Source organism: Caretta caretta, chromosome 3 (genome assembly GCF_965140235.1).
Source record: "Caretta caretta isolate rCarCar2 chromosome 3, rCarCar1.hap1, whole genome shotgun sequence".
Classification (NCBI taxonomy): domain Eukaryota; kingdom Metazoa; phylum Chordata; order Testudines; family Cheloniidae; genus Caretta; species Caretta caretta.
The window spans coordinates 211943414-211962976 of NC_134208.1; the positions used below are offsets into that span (position 1 = coordinate 211943414).

The window sequence follows — 19563 nt, forward strand, 5'->3', positions numbered from 1 at the left end:
ACTTGAGATAACTCGCAGATCGTCCCTCTGTCTCAGTATGAGGCAGGAGCCCTGCCCTCTCGCATGCTCCTGCTCGTGCTTCCTCCCGGTATCCCACTTCTCCACTTACTTCAGGACTTTGGTCTCCTTCCCTTGCAGCCCTCCGTGAAGACTGCTCAGGGGGAGGTTGTAGCCACTCTGACAGTTTGAACGCATCAAGCCTCCCAGGTGCTCGATTTGTTGCCAAGCAGCAGTTAAAGTGTGTTACCCCCACATATTAAGGCAAGTCAGACTGGGGAAGCTGAAATAAGAAGAAAACCCAGCTACCTCTTCAGAGTGCCTCAAGAATGAACTTGCATGAAATTCACAAGTGGGGGGGAGGCTGCTATAGCCTCATCTGTGGTAGAGAACTGCACTGTTACAAATTGCTATTGTTCATGGGAGCTGCTGTGACATGTAACAATGCACTGGGACCACACTAGACATCTCAGCAAGCGTGTATCTGTTCAGCATGTCCACACACCGCTCTCCCTCCAAGCAAGGCAGTGCCAGCATATCATGGGTCACCGGGCCCAGCACAGCTCCCTGATGAGGGGGACATGGGAAGTGCAAACCATTTTGGGATAAGTGCTGAACTGTACCTATCTCTGTATTTAATCAGGTCTGTGTTTAATCTAGCCTCTGTTTGCCAGAAGCTGGGAATGGGTGACAGGGGATGGATCACTCGATAATTGACCTGTTCTGTTCATTCCCTCTGGGGCACCTGACATTGGCCACTGTCGGAAGACAGGATCCTGGGCTAAATGGACCTTTGATCTGACCCAGTGTGGTTGTTCTTATATTCTGTGTAAATCTGCACTAGAAAGCATTTGTCAGCATAGCTAGACCAGCATACCCTGCTAGTATTGACACAACTTATATAAACAAAAGTTTCTGCTGCTGCTCGAACTTATACCACTGCCCCAAACAAAATAGATGATACCAGCCATTGGACTTCTTTGCCTGTATAACTGTGTCTACACTAGGGCATATGCACAGCCATAGTGGCTGGGGCAAGGGGCAGGGGGTCATACTCCTAACTAACATAGCTATGCCAGTAACGTTTTTAAGTGTAGACAAGACCTAATGCTGCAGTGAGACCTGTCCCAGAATATCCATAACCTGGTGGTTACAGCATTGTCCAGCAATGTGGGAGAGCCAAGTTAAAATTACTTCTCCACACAAGGAAGAGCTTAAAGGTTATGGGGGGGGGGGAGGGGCGGTACCTCCGCTGGCATTTTGTTAATCTAACCCTTCATGTCCTTTTATTTTATTTTTAAAATGCCAAGAAAGAAAATGAAACATTTTGTTTCAGACCAAACAAAACATTTCTTTCCACTTGAAACAAAAATGTTTTGTCGACTTTTTCAATTTGCCAAAATTGTTCGGAATTTATGGCATTAGGTTGAGCAAAACCAATTTTATTTTTTTTTTCAGTTCTCTGGAACAGCCAGCAAACCAAAAAATCAGTCATCTGACCAGCTGTAGTGTGGACATGAGCAATGTATCAGGTGCAGCAACAGCAGAATTCTCTAGTGCAGACACAGCTTCAGTGTTTGCAGTTTTTCTATTCATTGCTTTGGACATGCAGATAATTAAGTTACAGGGCTGTGTGTGTTAACGATAATCTAATACAGAAGTTCTGACAAGGTGTCAAATGTTGCTGGCACCCTCAAGGAATCCCTGGAGTTTTATTGCATTGCCATATTCCTGATGCTACCATGTGGGCTGGCTAGCATTCTTGCTGCATATGTGCTGCCTCTCACTCTGCATGAGTCTGTCACACTGAGAAAAAGCCACCTGTCCAAAATTCCCGTTGACTTCCAGGGTACAGCCTGGAAGACAGAGCAGTTGAGGAAAGACAGAACTCTCCTTCCTGCAATGCCTCCAAGTTTAAAAAAAACAGCCATATTTTGCTGTTTGTCTTATAGGGCAAACATGTTGTTTTGTGATGTTGTGAGTTCGTGATGTAATGTCTTGGCACTGCGTCATCATACAAGCAGTGAAGTCAGAAGAAAATGCCATCGCATCATGATGCAGTGTTATTACCTGATGATGCAACATCCCAGAGCCTAACTTTAGTGAAACACAATGCCAGCTTAGATCCAGGGCAACAGGAAATCCCATGTAAACAAAATAATGAACAGCATTTGCTGAATAATAGTTATTCTCTGTTTTTCCCATCAAAGAGATCTTGGAGTCATTGTGGATAGTTCTCTGAAACATCTGCTCAATGAGCAGAGGCAGCCAAAAAAGCTAACAGTGTAAGGAGAGAGGTAGATAATACAGAAAAGATCATAACACTACTATATAAATCCATGGTACACCAACACCTTGAATACTGCATGCAGTTCTGGTTGCCTCATCTCACAAAAGAGATATTAGAATAGGAAAAGGTACAGAGAAGGGCAACTAAAATTAGACGTATGGGGCAGCTTCCATATGTGGAGAGATTTTTAAAAAGACTGTGACTGTTTAGCTGAGAAAAGAGATGACGGGGGATATGACAGAGGTATGTAAAATCATAGAATATCAGGGTTGGAAGGGTCCTCAGGAGGTCATCTAGTCCAACCCCCTGCTCAGAGCAGGACCGATCCCCAATTAAATCATCCCAGCCAGGGCTTTGTCAAGCCTGACCTTAAAAACTTCTAAGGAAGGAGATTCCACCACCTCCCTAGGTAACACATTCCAGAGTTTCACCACTCTCCTAGTGAAAAAGTTATTCCTAATATTCAACCTAAATCTCCCCCACTGCAACTTGAGACCATTACTCCTCGTTCTGTCATCTGCTACCACTGAGAACAGTCTAGATCCATCCTCTTTGGAACCCCCTTTCAGGTAGCTGAAAGCAGCTATCAAATCCCCCCTCATTCTTCTCTTCCGTAGACTAAACATCCCTAGTTCCCTCAGCCTCTCCTCATAAGTCATGTGTTCCAGTCCCCTAATCATTTTTGTTGCCCTCCGCTGGATTCTTTCCAATTTTTCCACATCCTTCTTGTAGTGTGGAGCCCAAAACTGGACACAGTACTCCAGATGAGGCCTCACCAATGTTGAATAGAGGGGAACGATCACGTCCCTCGATCTGCTGGCAATGCCCCTACGTATACATCCCAAAATGCCATTGGCCTTCTTGGCAACAAGGGCACACTGTTGACTCATATCCGGCTTCTCGTCCACTGTCACCCCTAGGTCCTTTTCTGCAGAACTGCTGCCGAGCCATTCAGTCCCTAGTCTGTAGCAGTGCAGTTGGATTCTTCCATCCTAAGTGCAGGACTCTGCACTTGTCCTTGTTGAACCTCATCCGATTTCTTTTGGCCCAGTCCTCCAATTTGTCTAGGTCCCTCTGTATCCTATCCCTACTCTCCAGCGTATCTACCTCTCCTCCCAGTTTAGTGTCCTCTACAAACTTGCTGAGGGTGCAATCCACACCATCCTCCAGATCATTTATGAAGATATTGAACAAAACCGGCCCCAGGACCGACCCTTGGGGCACTCCACTTGATATTGGCTGCTAACTAGACATGGAGCCATTGATCACTACTCGTTGAGCCCGACAATCTAGCCAGCTTTCTATCCACCTTATAGTCCATTCATCCAGCGCATACTTCTTTAACTTGCTGGCAAGAATACTGTGGGAGACGGTGTCAAAAGCTTTGCTAAAGTCAAGGAACAACATGTCAACTGCTTTCCCCTCATCCACAGAGCCAGTTATCTCATCACAGAAGGCAATTAGATTAGTCAGGCATGACTTGCCCTTGGTGAATCCATGCTGACTGTTCCTGATCACTTTCCTGTCCTGTAAGTGCTTCAGAATTGATTTCTAGGTCCATCAATGGCTATTTGTCAAGATGGTCTGGGACTTCAACTCCATGCACCGAGTGACCCTAAACCTCTAACTGATAAGCTGGAACTGGATGACAGAGGATGGATGACTCAAAATTGCCCTGTTCTGTTCATTCCCTCTGAAGCATCTGGCACTGGTCACTGTCAGACGACAGGATACTGGGCTAGATAGACTGCTAGTCTGACACAGTATGGCCGTTCTTATATTCTTAGAAGGTGTCATGTGGATAATACGACACAGGCCTCATGGGAGTGTGTGTTTATCGGTACAGCAATTTGGCTGAGGTTCAGATACATGCCTGAACTTTTGGATGCTTAACCGAAATAAACCTTTCCAAGGTTCATTTACCTATTGCTAGTTGTTTGGACAAGCTCGCAGAAAACACATATCACAAGGCGGTGGTGAAGACTTCAAGCTACTTGCTGCAGACTTGATTAAAATCTGCCTCACCAATTTTATGACTTGCTGCAAAAAATGTCAGCAAAACACTCAAAAATATTAGAGCCCCTGCTCCGAGTCCTTCGTTATGCACCAGTAATAATGGGCTCACAGACATACAGAGCCCCTGTTCCTTATGTGGGCGCCGCACAGTCCTTGTCACAAGTGTTGTGTCTTGATTGTACAGTGACTGAAGAGCTATCTTTCAGTGTACTATGTCCTTTAGCATACCGCAGGCTAGAAGAGTCAGATTCCAAGCTCAGTGATTCTGGAGTCTATCAGGTGTCACTCTAGTGACATCAGAGTTACTCCGGATTTACAGTGATGTAACTAACTGCAATGAAAAACTGGCTGACATTATTTTGCGTGTAACACTACCTACACAATACTCCATTATTCAAATGTTTAGGGTGCAAAATCAAGCACTCAAAAGTTAGGTAATGCCAGAAGTAAGGTTTGTGTAACCTTAAGTCACACACACACACACACCCTGTCCCTGTGTGTGTTCATTATGATACAGTCTTTAAATACATGAGTACGTGCTATTTTTTGCCACAGGACCCTGCCTCATTCAGTGTACCTTTACTATGCATTCAGTTCCCCATTACTCACATATAGGCAGAGTGGCTGAGGTGGATGAGCCCTTCCATATGAGCTGGATGGCCTGATTTGCATGCAGAGGTCTGATTTTCAAAAGCGCGCAGCACTGGCTTGATCCAACTCCCATCAAAGTCAAGGGATATTTCACTGTTGGCTTCAGTGGGGGCAGAGAGAGGCCAATACAGGGGCCTTTTTGAAAATCCCAGCTTAGATTGATTGCCCTAAAAGTTGGCACCATGGCCACTCCAGAGGAGAATCCATCACTGAGATTGTGAATGTTCTCCTATAGTCCAGGCTGAATTCAAGAGGAGCTGAGTGGGGGTGGAACGGATTTGAAATTCAGAAGAGTTATGAGCTAGTGATCTCATTTGCTAACGCTTCTGGCCATCTGCAACAGAAAACCTTTCAGCGCAGGCATAATGTCCTCTACCTTACTCCAGCAACTATCTGTCACTTGTGTCTTAGTTCCAGAGAAAATTTTCATTTAGAGAGAGATTCCCCTGATAGAAGCCGGTGCCAGAAAGTGAAAGATTGTGTGTTGCTCAAAAATGGGCTGTTTTTTTACAGAAGAGAATGAAGAGAAACAGCCGCTGACGAGCAAAGAGGAGGAAGAGCGCCGCATTGCAGAAATGGGACGCCCAGTACTGGGAGAACATACCAAACTAGAAGTCATTATTGAAGAATCCTATGAGTTCAAGGTACAGCAATTGTCTGCGTCACTCCACCCAGGGCATGGAAGCCCTGAATTCACATTAGCATCTCTAATTGCATTTTATTAGATTGCTAAACTAAGGGCTCCATCTTTTTTACATGCCCAGTCAGCACACATCTGGCAAGCACATGCTGTGCACAGGAAGGTATCATCCTTGCGAAGCAAGTATATTGAGCGCTTGAGGCCTTGATTCAGCCAAAGCATTGACACACATGCTTAAATCCATCCCTGTTCAGCAAAGAACTCAAGCACATGCCAGTGACTTCAATGGGATTCAAGCTAATATGTAAAAACAATGAGGAGTACTTGTGGCACCTTATAGACTGACAAATTTATTTGGGCATAAGCTTTCGTGGGCTAAAACCCACTTCATCAGATGCATGGAGTGGAAAATACAGTAGGAAGTTTTCATGTACTGCTATATATATTTTCCTACTGTATTTTCCACTCCGTGCATCTGATGAAGTGGGTTTAGCCCACGAAAGCTTATGCCCAAATAAATTTGTCAGTCTATAAGGTGCCACATGTACTCCTCGTTGTTTTTGCTGATACAGACTAACATGGCTACCACTCTGAAGCTAATACGTAAGTGCTTTGCTGAATTGTGGCAGACTACTTAATTGGCACCATAAAGAGGTATGTTGGGATGGGGATGATTGGAACAGAAGGAGTTGGGAGCCCAGTTTTCATATGGTAGAGATGTAATCAGAGACAATGCTCTTCAGAAAAATTCATCAGGGGCAGGATGTGTTCATGTTCTGCTGAATTTACAGCCTTTATGCTTCAAAATCAAATCCACTAATGGCCTTTATGTCCTCCGTGGGAGAGGCCCCATAAGAGCATCTCAAGGCATCATCAGGAGCTTCTGGAGCAAAAGCGAGAGTTTCTGCCCCCAGCTCCCAAAGGGAGCACAAGTAGCTGAATAAGGCACAGCTGTGGTATATACTGTCCCCTCTCAACAGCTAGCTGTGATGTCACGGCAACAGCAAGACCGTGGACTTGGCAACAGCAATGGTGTGGGTTTATTTCTAGCATTTCACTAGGCTTGGGCAGCAAAACTAGCCTGCTCAGTGTCACCGTCAGGACCAGGTCCTTGGGTGCTATAAATCACTGAAGCTCCATTGAAGTCAAAGGGAGTACTTGTGTGCTTCGTTGCTCAGCTGGACTGGAGGGGCTGAGAGCTCCGCACCCCACACAGGTTTGAGCATGTGAGGCACTAGCACAAGGCTGTTGCATGTTGGTCGCCAGCACCGTAAGAATTTATTATCATTGACCTTCCTTGAAAATATTGTCATACAAGCTGAATTTGGGGTTTGAATAACTGCCTGGTGTCTCTTTCACAGACTTATACAGACAGCTCCCAGATCCGCATCATTCGTGTTTACCAAAAGAAATAACCACAAGTGCTGTTCTTGCTATGATACATGATAGAACTTTCTGTGCATCAGCTAAGTTAGTCGAATGTTGATTTGTCCAGTTGTTGCTACAGTTGCCTGTAACTTAACTGTTTAGAAAACCCGGGAGTGTTAATTGTGTCAGACAGTGTTTGTTTGAGAAGCATCTCGAAAGTTGTAAAGCAGGAAATCCAGTAGCAGTAAAATAGATGGAGATACAGCGCAGGAGAGATTTCCAGAGTACATGTGCTAATGAAAACTGGCATGAAAAAATTACAGCACACCAGCAATGATCAGTTAATCACAAGTGGCAAAGTAGCCTTGATTCTCCCAGGGTTCTGGGAGCAACAGCAAAGGAAGTAAGGAATGCAGCTCCATAATTTCTCTATAGATACTTATTACAGAACAGAACAATATGGCAAGCCAAATCCTTAGCTGGGTTTAAAATGCCCAAACTAAAATAAAATACTGTTTAAGAAAAGAGACTGTGGCCGCAGTCCTGCATACATTCATGCACATGAATCCTGATGCTGTATACACTACACACATGCTTAGCTTTGTGCATGTGAGTGGTCTCATTTATCTGAATGTGTAAAATTAAGCCTGTGCAGGATCGTGGCCTAAGCCTGACAATTTAATCCCCTTTTTTAAAGGTAATAAAAAATAAACCAGCCACACTGTTTCATGTAAGCAGTAGAGTCTCTCCTACGTGCATTCTAGCGCTCTCGGCTGCCCATTGTGACCGCTTGTGACAGAGCTGACAGCTAGAAGAGTGTGGCGGAAGACGGAATGTTAGGCGGAATGTGCAGGCCCCTTTCCCGATGAAATGAAAAGAGGTTACCAAAGGTTAATTAGACACACCTGAGTCAATTAAGCACCTTCCACACACACACCTTTAAAAACCCTGTTCTGGTGTGAGAGTGGGAGGAGAGAGAGAGGGAAGAAGGAAAGAAAAGTTTCAGCAGGGAGAAAAAGTGTGGCCTAGGTGAAGAGCTGGTTACCTCCCTACAGGGAAAGCAGTGAGTTTGCATCTGTTCAGGGAAGGACTAGTGACCAGATGTCATCACAGTAAGTCAATGCTCTGCTAGGGGCAAGGAGATGTATTTCTTCTGTGTTTTTGCTTAAGGAAACTATTCAGGCCTAGCCTGAGACCCACCGGTAAATCCTGTAAATAAACCAAAGTCCAGAATGTAACCCCTCTGGAGTGGGAGTGATTTCCTCCAGCCCCTCTTATTGCCCCCCTGCACCCCCAAGGGAGAAATCCTGATGTGGTGGGAGAGGTGCCTTGCCACACCCTGTTACATTAGAACACAGTGAAGAGTGCTTGGATTAACTTCCAATGAGAATTTTCTGCCAGCCATTTACAGCATTAATGATGATTCTGCATTAGTGACTGAAGTTTCTGATTTAGCAAGCATATAAATGCTGTAAAAAAGCAGGAGTGGATACCCAAAAATATACTTCATTCACTTTGAATTATTTACAGTGCTTCCAAATATACAGATCACAATTCCTTGATCTGTTTTGTAACAAAAGAAGCATTAGCAAGACAGGAGTCCTCTCTACAGCATCTGCCATTAAACTTCTGCTGAAGAGTGTGGAGAGACTGCTGATTTTTAGTTCTGATTAGAAGGTATGCAGATTAGCAAACAGACCTTTTTAATGCAATATGGGATTTTGTGTGCATACGTATTGTCACTTCTGCTGCTCATGCTCTTGTTCTGAGTGGAATATCTTATCCATAACTGTACAATGTAAATCCACAAGGCTTTTGATTTCTGCCCATGATCTCAGGTTCTGAGCCAGCATTGCCCTTAATTCATTTATACTTGTCTCCATCTGCAGAATACTGTGGACAAGCTCATTAAGAAGACAAACCTAGCCCTTGTGGTTGGAACTAACAGTTGGAGAGAACAGTTTATTGAAGCTATCACCGTCAGCGCTGGTAAGTTCCTGTTTCTACATGGAATGAATTATGATAAGCCACTTTTTTGTCTCAGTTGTACTGTGTCTGTGGCAGCAGATTACTGCTGAAGCAAAACAGATAACAAAGTTATTCACAGTATCTGCGTACATATGTCAGGACACTTGTGACACAGACAGCCCTCTGAGCCACAAGTCTTACCTGCCCCCTCTTGTGCCACAGCAGGGATAGAGGTGGTAATTTGCTGTTGGCCTATAACTGCAGTAAATTATTGGCCCCCTCCAATCCAACACTGACTCTGCTGTTCAGGCCACAAGTGAACGCTAGAGTCAAGGCTCCATTCAGTTCCATCCCCCTGTGTATCTGTCTCCCCCCGCCCGACCCCAACCTGCTCTGGTGGGTGCACAGTGGCCTCTTACTGCTCCATGTGCAGACCTGGGTCTGGGTAGTGCACACAGAGGTGTAAGGGGTAGGGGATACCTACGTCCCTTTACTCTCTTGCCTGGGGACGCAGACCAAGTCACAGTCTCGCCCTATGAATGGGCTTGGGATCATGATTTGTGGGTCTGTTTCTGATCAGCTGTGGCTGACAGGATGGGGCAGCTTGGTCCTGCTGTGGACTGAGCCTCCTCCTCCCCCCCCCCATGTTCTCATGCACTGTGCTGGAGTCTCCTGTGTGCATCATGACAATTGCTATAGGCCACGTTCCTGCAATTCCAGACATGACATAGCTCCACAATCAGCTGACCATGGAATTAAGAGGGTGATAAATCATAACACAGTGCGTTATCTTCTGTCGCTTTCCAATGTCCCTTCCAAGAGTAGCCAAGCACAAAGACAAAATGAATGTCAGAAACTTTTCCAGGCAGGCATTCAGAGTAAATAATGATCTCCATCCTTGTTAGCAGTCTGCCTGGTGCATTGGACTTTGCACCTTCATGGACTCCTCTGAGAGGAACAGCTTCATTAATTTTAACTAGACTACATTTGGAGACATTACATAACGGGTTGATTAAACAAAAAGGCATGTTTCATTTGTGAGGAGCAGATCTCACCTCTGTCTGCTCAGTGCTTAGAAATCATTTGGTATTGCTGGTGTGTGCACATCACATGTCCCTTCTTCAGGTCTACATAGCATAGTTTCCTTCCTCCACAAAACGGCAAAGCAATGAGACATTTGAAGGAAGACATTGCGCTAGCTTCCTCCTCCTTAAATTAGGTCTGCACTATGTGCTGCTGCGTTGACAGGCTGCCAATAAGGCTACTGACAGTCAGATGTTCTGTTTACTCCCTTGTGGATTTTGTCAATTAAAGATTAGAACATGAAAGGCATATATCTCAGTGCTGTCATTCACTGTGCCTAAGTTGAAGATACTATGCAACCGACTTTATTCACTACACCTGAGAGGATTTTCCTTTGCAGTCTGCAGCTGATCTTTCTTTTCACACGGCTTTGGTTTTGTGGATAGCTTAGCTGTGACCCAAGATATAGCTCTTCCCCATCCATCTAGCAAGCCTGATGTTGATTGCCTTCCCTATGTCCCTGGAAGTTATGTGGTTAAATCTGACAAAGGATATGAATAATTTCCTTAAAGAATTCCTTATTTCACCTTGCACTGAAATACCATGACAGTTCTAACAGTTTGCACTGAAAGGTCTCTTACTTGATAAAATGGAAAATAGAAAAAGGAACCCCAGAGAGGAAGGATGGTCCAAGGGTTGGGTACTTGCTGGAGACATGCAAGAATGGAGTTCAGTTCCCCACTGTGCCAGGGACCTCTTCTGCAATCTTGAACAAGTCGCTTAGGAGGCAGAGAGGTGTCCAGTTCCCCACTGAAAGTCAATGGGAGTTGGGTGCCTCAATTCCCCCTCCAATAAAATGGGGATAAGAGCGCTCCCTACTGCCCAGGGGTGTAGAAAAAATCAATACATGCAGAATTGTGAGGTGCTCAGATACTACGGTAATGAGGCTATGGATAACTCGGTATCTTAGAAAATAATTTTGACTTAGTCATCCTTATCTGAAACCTAATTATTGTCATTGGTCTCGAACATCTCCTGCCACAAGAATGGCAGCCGCCCAATGGTGCGCTGGCTGTGTAATGTGCTGCAATACCGGATAGCTGGCTATGGAATCAGTGACATTTTGGAACGGCCTGTTCCTTACCACATAGGGGACCAAAGGGAGTATCCGCTCCCTAGCTCAGTGAGCATCCATTGAACAGGCTTGGGAGCGTCCCTGCCAGGACCGGCCCTAGGCACCAGCAAAGCAGGCCCGTGCTGGGGGGCGGCACGGTTCCAGGGGCGGCATGTGGCCACCCCCCCCCTTTCTTTTTTTTTTTTTTTTTTTTGCTTGGGCACTTGCACTCTCGGAGCTTAGGGCAGCACATTTTTTTTCTTGGGGCAGCAAAAAATCTGGTCGCCGCCCACGCTCCTGATAGATTTAATGGCAGTGCTGAGAGTGGGAGAGAGGTGGTAAAAGAGAGAGAACAAAACACAGTCAAGGTGGAGAGCTAAGTCTATCTTGGGTGCCTCTGTGGCCTACGATGAGGTTACATACCCCACAGTAGAAAGGGCTGGGTAAAAAGCTACTCTGGGCCCAGGTGCCCCTCCTCCTCGTCCCACCAGCAATGCATGCACTGGCTGGAGGAGGTGCTTAAAAAGGGGAGCAGAGTAGCTCAGTGGGAGGCCGATGTGGAAGTGAGCTAACCTGCATGATAAGCTCCTGGGAAGGGTACCCTGGGAGCTCTTGCAGCCTGCCCAGCCTCCAGAGATGGGACCTGGGACTCTCTGAAGGTCAGAGACTTTATTTGGGTGTTTAGTTCTTTACTTTACTCTGTGGGGAGAGAGGGGACTTGTAGGGAGTGATGCAGGGAGGCAACCACCTAGTACCCCAGGGTGCAGGATTTAGCTGCCTTCTGATGGGCCCTGGATTGGAGCCCAGTGGAGTGGGACCCTGGGGTCTCTTTCCCACCCCTAAAGAGGGACAACCACAGAACTCTGTTCCTTGTTGGGGAAGATACAATGCTCTGGAGCACGAGACCCAGACCCCAGGGGAAGCCCTGACTCCCTCACTTAATCCTAAGGACTTGCCCATTACTGGCCTCTTTAGACATACCCCGGAAGGGGTGGGCTTGACCTGGCCAGTGACCTGGCCAGAGGGCTGAGTCACTGGAAGGCCAGACCACTGCAGGGCAGAATGACAGTAAGACAGGGGAATACCTGGGCAGAAGGCAACCTGCCACAGCCCTGCCCGACCACTCTTGGCAGCGCAGGTTGTTAGCATTCCCCTTCACAGGTCCCCGTCACCACAGAGTCTGAGAACCTCACGTCTCTAATGTATCTACCCTCCCCTCACCCCTGTGCTGTTATCCCCATTGTACAGATGGGAAACTGAGGCACAGAGAGACTAAGTGATTTGCCCAAGTTCACACAGGAAGTCTGTGGCACTGCAGGGAAGTGACCCCAGGTCTCCCAAGTCCCATGCTGGCACCTAACTGCAGAGCCACTGTTGTCACTGTGCAGAATAGTGATGAGTCAGAAGTTCAGTGTGGGGCCATGCAGTGCTGAGAGCTGACTGCCGGGGCATCATGCTCCCAAACAAACCACAGAAAGCACTGAGCACTGACTCCATGGAAGGATCAAGCCTCTCGCATTCGGTCTCAGAAAATGCTGTAAAGAAAACCCTGGCTAGGTGGATTTCTGGGACTCAGCAGAGGCAGGCCAGGGAGTGAATGAGAGACGAGCTCTTGATGTGCCTGCTGCGGATAACTGTGATACCAGGGCAAGATGTGTGCAGCTGGGAGGCCTCAGCTGAGAAGCTGGGACTGGCAGCCTGCTGCGCTGGTGAGCTGTTGTGCATTGCTGGTGGAGCTGGGCCATCTGGGAGAACCAGGGGAGCGGCACGAACCCCTAGCCTGCTTTGCCAGTGTCGCTGCACCCAGAGGAGACAACTTGGAAGAAATTGTAGTGCTACCTATGTACTGAGTCTGCTGTGGGCAGCTGTCTTGTCTAGGGGTGTGTGCCTGGGTGGAAGATGAGAGCCTTGTTTTAAAGTCTCCTTGTCATTTGAGCAACAGGACCCAGCTCAAGTATCGGAGGGGTAGCCGTGTTAGTCTGGATCTGTAAAAGCAGCAAAGAGTCCTGTGGCACCTTATAGACTAAAAGAGCATAAGCTTTCCTGGGTGAATACCCACTTTGTCGGATGCATGTAGTGGAAATTTCCAGAGGCAGGTATAAATATGCAAGCAAGAATCAGGCTAGGGATAATGAGGTAAGTTGAATCAGGGAGGATGAGGCCCTCTTCTAGCAGTTGAGGTGTCAGCTCCTAATTGGATTCCAGGCCCAAGTGAGATCCCCTGTTATTTGTCTCCACTGTTTCTTCCCAAACACTACCTTGTATTGCTATTATAATATAAATAAAGCCCTGAGTGACAGCAGGAATGCAGAGGAGATGTGGTGCTTTCTAGTTAGTGTCTGTAAGAAGAAAGCTCCTTCAATCCGAAAAGTCAAATGTGACAAGCCTAGGTGAGCTCCTGTACCCACAGCACACTCAGCCATGCAAAGCTTGATTCACAACACAGCGTATTCCACCAAGCAGCCACGACAGCGTGGGGACGTTGCTAAGAGAAATCAGAACTGACAGCATGGCCTGAGGCAGCATGGCCCTGTGGCCTAGAACACGAGCCTAGCGTGCAAGTCCTGCCTCTGGCCTGCTTTGGGAAGGTTCTGTCACCCTGGTTTCCTTTCTCACCCTTTGTCTATTAAGTCTCTGACCCAAAGCGCTTGCAACCTCTTTCTTACTCTGTGCCTACATAATAGATCCCCAACCAAGTTTGGGGAACTTCTGTACTGCAAAATATTATTGATAATAAAATATGTGCCTGCTGGGATCAATGAGAGGGGGAATTCCTCTTAAATCAGAGAGTGAGTTATGACAGGATATTGTCGTTTGTATAGCTATAGTGCCTAGGAGCCCAGAACCGCACTGTGCTAGGCACTCTATAAACACAGCACATGAAGGCCATCCCTGCCAGGGATATAGCCAGTTCAAAATAAGGCACCCACCCAGTTCTTGTCTGCCACATAATCCACATTCATTTATTAACATCCCTGGCATTTCATACTGCCCGCTCTGCGGTACATGTCTCCCCTGGCTTCATTCTGTAATGGAAATGTGCTGCTGGTTGCACACTGCTGAGTTAATACACTGTGTGTGAAATAGGAAGCTGAAGTTTATAAAGGACTACAATTTCAGTGTACACTAAGCTGTGTCAGAGTTCTATACATTTTCTCATTGTGTGATGTACTGGTAGAGAAGGAGAATATGGCTAGGAATAGAGTAGAAAGGATTGATCTGTTTGGTGTTCTAGATATTGTGACAGGGCAAGGCCAGATGACTATAGAAAAGTAGTGGGAGATAGATATATTAGCTCCAGGCTAAACAAATCCCTGGTACCAGGATAAGTTAAATGGCAGCTGCTCCAGGTCAATTAAGACACCTGGGGCCAATTAAGAACTTTCCAGAAGGCAGGGAGAATGCTAGGTTGATTGGGACACCTGAAGCCAGGCAGGGGCTGGCTGAAACTAGTTAAAAGCCTCCCAGTCAGTCAGGTGGGTGTGCATGTCAGGAGCTGTGGGAGGAAGTTGTGCTGTTGGAGAGGCTGAGTAGTACACACCAAGTCAGGCACAAGGAAGGAGGCCCTGAGGTAAGGGTGAAGTGGAGCTTGAGGAAGTGGGGGCTGCTGTGGGGAAGTAGCCCAGGGAATTGTACATGTCATGTTTCTAAAAGGTCAACTACCATAGCTGATACTATTAGGGTCCGTGGGCTAGAGACCGGAGTAGAGGGTGGGCCCGGGCTCCCCCCTTTGCTGCCCCCCCAATTAATTATTGAGACTGGGAGGCAACAGAGACTGTGCAAGGGAGGATAGCTTCTCCTCACCTCCCTTGCTGGCTTATGATGAAAATGGCTCAGTAGACTGTGACCCTTGTCTATAGAGAGAGAAGGGTTATGTGGATGGACACAGTGAGCCTCTGAGGCTAGCAAAATCTCCCAGAAAACGTGGGACCCACGGAGACAAGGACAGAGCTTTGTCACAGTATAAAGTTTCTGTAGACCTGATAAGTTTCTGTGTTTAATTTTATTATGTAGCAGTTAACAGCTAGATTTTTTTGGGGGGGGTAGTGAATACTGCTGTAGTTTGGAAATGTTACAGCATACTGGAAATGAATTTCTGGAATAGGATGTAGAATTCTATAATCTCTCTAATTCTGATATTTGGGCATTTCATTGGTGATCCATGCTGGCTGCTCTGCTAGAGCAAGAAGGAAGTTCACAGTAGGTCACGGCTCTTTTTGTCTTGTAACTACCACTAAAGATTCTGAGTTTATAGACTGGGATTTTCAAAAGAATCTACATAACTCAGGAGCAAAAGTTATACAATCATAGAAACATAGGGCTGGAAGTGACTCCGATAGGTCATCTAGTCCTGTCCCCTGCACTGAGGCAGGACTAAGTATTCTAGACCATCCCTGACACGTGTCTGTCTAACCTGCTCTTAAAAACCTCCAATGATGGAGATTCCACAACCCTCCTAGGTAATTTGTTCCAGTGGTTAACCACCCTGACAGGAATGTTTTTTTTCCTAATATCTCACCTTGCTGCAATTTAAGACCATTACGTCTTGCTCTGTCCTCAGTGGATAAGGAGAACAATTTATCACCCTCCTCTTTATAACAAACTTTTACGTACTTGAAGACTACTCTCATGTCCCCGCCTCAATCGTCTCTTCTCCAGACTAAACAAACCCAATTTTTCCTTGTAGGTCATTCTCTAGATTTTTTTTTCATCATTTTTGTTTGTCTCCTCTGAACTTTCTACAGTTTGTCCACATCTTTCCCAAAGTGTGGTGCCCTAGCTGAGGCCTTATCAGTGCTGAGTAGAGCGGAAGAATTACTTCTCATGTCTTGTTTACAACACGCCTGCTAACACATCCGAGAGTGATGGTCTTTTTTTTTTTTTTTACAGTATTACATTGTTGACTCATATTTAATTTGTAATCCACTATAACCCCCAGATCTTTTTCTTCAATACTCCTTCCTGGGCAGTCTTGTCCCATTTTGTGTTGGTGCAATTGATTGTTCCTTCCAAAGTGGAGTACTTTGCATTTTTCCTTATTGAATTTCATCCTATTTATTTCAGACCATTTCTTCAGTTTGTCCAGATCATCTTAAATTCTAACCCTGTCCTTCAGAGCTCCTGCAGCCCCTCCCATTTTGTAGGTGCTCTTGAAAATCCCACTCATAGTGTTCCCCTGTTTCAGAGTGATAATTACATGTCATAACAAGTGAAGCCCACAACTGATATTTAATTTGCCCTTAATCTGAGCGTTTAATATGCATGATTTAAAGTCTGATAAAGTTTCAAATGTATTCTTTTAAAACATATATCTGTACAGATTGCCTTCTCTGCAAAAAAAAACAAACAAAAAACAAAAAACCAATGCTACTTACTGCGGAGTTCAAAATCTAATGTCCTTGAGTTGTCTTAAGTAATTTCCTTCCATTCTGAGCAAAGCTGTCTATCTTACATTTTATTATAAAGTTTAACAGAAAAACAAATAGTGAACAGATATTTTTCCCTGTCCTTCAGATAAGTAGGCACTTCAAACATATTTATTAACAGCTCTGATTGTAATGAATGTTATGGTCTCATTGTCTTATAAATGCTGGCTCAATATCAATAACTACATAACACTGAAGTGACAGATTAATATCTCTAGCCCCTCTTATGGGGGATTCCCTTTTTTTAGTCATTACATAACTGAGGTATCCTGATTATAGGGAGAAAGTTCCCCTACGTCTTAAATGGAGAACTTGATAGCTGTTCGCTTTCATGTGTGATTCATTTAGAAGAGAAAGTTTTATTGTCTTTCATTGTATCTGGAGACAAAACTTTCAGGTCATGACTTCACTTTTAAAACTCCATCCTCACAAAAGCTCTTGGATTTTTATTATGTGTATTACAGTAGCTCTGAGAGGCCCAAACCAAGATCAGGGCCCAATTGTGTTGCACAAACACAGTAAAAGTCAGCTCCTGCCCAAGAGTTTACAGGCAAAATAACCTAATCCAAAATAAATTATTTATCGCATCCCTTATTATAGCAAAGGCAACCACAGGTGTGCAGTTATCATTGCAGTAATAGACATAGTTTAGGATGTGTCTGTATGTAGAAAGAGAGAGACCACATTTCTATTATATATTTGAATATACACCCATCATTCACTCAGAAAAGTTGATTGATAGAGATGATGAATGATGATCCTAATGGAGATTTAATACTTTTTTAATAATCAGAAATGAGGCATTTGGGATCAGATTATAGGCTACCTAGATCTGAATGTATCAGGGGGTAGCCGTGTTAGTTTGTGTCCACAAAAACAACAAGAAGTCCGGTGGCACCTTAAAGACTAACAGATTTATTTGAGCATAAGCTTTCGTGGGTAAAAACCCCACTTCTTCAGATGCATGGAGTGAAAATTACAGATGCAGACATAAATATACTGACCACAAATATGCAGCCCTTCTCCCACCACCCCATTCCATCACATTTAGCTGCTGCAGCACTTTGAAAGGAGGTTTTTCCCCACCTTGGGGGTGGGGCGTGTGTGCTTCCTCCTTTACCTTCCCTACACCGTACCTTGGGAGCATGGCTGTTTGTTAGTGTGCGCCCCTCCAGCCATCTTATGTGTGGGCACTCCCATTGGCTGCACCCCAGGGCCTCTGTGCTGCTCTCTCCTCCTAATGCTGCCAGGAGACAGGCCTAGGGGCTCTTCTGTGTCATCTAACAGGGGGATGGGGGCTTATTTCTGTTAGCATACATGGGGAGGGGGAGAGATTTAGTTGTCTGTCCCCATGCAGTCTCCCTACACAGAGATGGGTGAGAGTCCCCCTTAAAATCTTGCACTGGCTTCTACAATTGGGGTGGGGAGCAGACATTGAGCATTTTTAACAGTGTTGCCAGGTCTTGTGATTTTTTTTTTTTAATCATGATTCTGGCAATATTTGATGTTTCTTAAAGCCCAGCCCCTGGAGTCCTGTGATCACAGGGAGAATCTCAGCCTTCATTTAAAAAAAAAAAAAAGTAATATTCTAGCTCTCTTGATTGCAGAGACAAACTTGAACCCGTGACCTGAGCACACCATGAAGGCTCAAAACCCAGAAGGAAAATAATAATCCAAACAGCATTATTATTTAATTAACTAATTAATTATATTAAATCTCATGATTTTGGGCAGGCTTGATTCATGGTTGTTTTTTCTTTTCTTTACACTTGGGGTTGGCAGTAGTGCAGCTGTACTCCAGATGTACAGCTAGGAGGGACATCACGCTTGGACATAACGTGTTTAGAATATATAGGCTAGCTCTCTGTAGCAGTGTGCTTATTAGATTCAGGAAAGTTAATACATGATTCATGGAGTTTTAAGGCCAAAAGAGACAATTGTGATTGTCTGGTCTGGCTTTCTGTATAACAAAAGCCACAGACAGGTTCCCCCAGCCAGTCATTCCTGCATACCTTGCAGTTGAGCTACAACATGGGTGACTAAAGAGCAAAATGTTACATTTTTATTATTTTTAGGGTTGGAAACTTTCTCTTGCAGCAAAGATGCCTGGTAATTGTTTGGCCTAACATCTCAGAGTGGGTGCATATGGCTCTCTAAGCAACCTAGCAACCTCTATCCTAGCTCTTCTAGAGAGGTTCATTATTAACCCTCAGAAAAATGACAGACAGATCCAGACCAATATTGTGACAGCCACACTCAGATTCATTTTTAAAAATCTGTTTCATCATCTCCCTAAAGATTTTAACTCTGCGACAGCTCCACTGCCTCACAGCTCTCTAGATATTTTAAAATGCCTGTTGCAAAATTATAATGCTAGCAGAGATGTGTCTAGCCAGCCCAGTCTTTGTGGGATCAGCTAAGAACTGCACAGGATTCAGACTTAAATAAATTCCCCACCTCCACCCCAGTACATAGCAGAGTTTGTTTGGAGTTTCCTTTGTTGTCTACCAAGGTAATAAAATCAAGCTTCCTATTATTTATTTCTACCATATTAAACATTGTGCTTTAAGGTGCATGTTGAATGAAGCACTGCTCTGTCCCACCTGAAACATGGGGATGCTGTTTGCCACAGTTTGGTCCTGCATGTTTGTGACTTTCCTGTGCGTTGCTTTCTCTCTCCTTGTCTTCTGTCCACCACTCAAAGTTGCCGATTGATGCTGCTGTGGTGTTTCAGTGCAAAATTTTGTATGTGCAAAATTGCAAGATCTTGAAGTGTTGAGTGAGACACAGATTCCATAGTTTGATTTGTGAAAAACATTTAGACCCACAAAGTTTGGAGGGCTTATAAGCCAGGTGGAATGAATCCAGGAAAAATATCCTACAGAATGTAGCTGGAAAACTTTCACCAGTTTCAACTGTCTCTTCTGTTCTAAAGCTTAATCTCCTTTATACCTCACTGGGTGTTAATTAGAGCTGGACAAGATTTTTCAGACTAATATTTGATTTGCCTAAAAAATGCAGTTTGGGGTCAGCCAAAACTCTTCACAACTTCATGTATAGTTCATGGGCT

At 45.0% G+C, this 19563-nt stretch overlaps 1 protein-coding gene across 8 annotated transcripts in view; it reads left to right on the forward strand.

The window, feature by feature from the left end:
- The window catches only part of SLC8A1 (solute carrier family 8 member A1), a 354284-nt gene that overhangs the window by 291555 nt on the left and 43166 nt on the right, over positions 1 to 19563 (forward strand). For all 8 annotated transcript variants that reach the window (XM_075127327.1, XM_048842216.2, XM_048842212.2 and 5 more), the window contains 2 exons: positions 5468 to 5598; positions 8852 to 8951. In XM_075127327.1, the coding sequence (XP_074983428.1) occupies positions 5468 to 5598; positions 8852 to 8951 (231 nt within the window). The remainder of the gene's footprint in view (positions 1 to 5467; positions 5599 to 8851; positions 8952 to 19563) is intronic.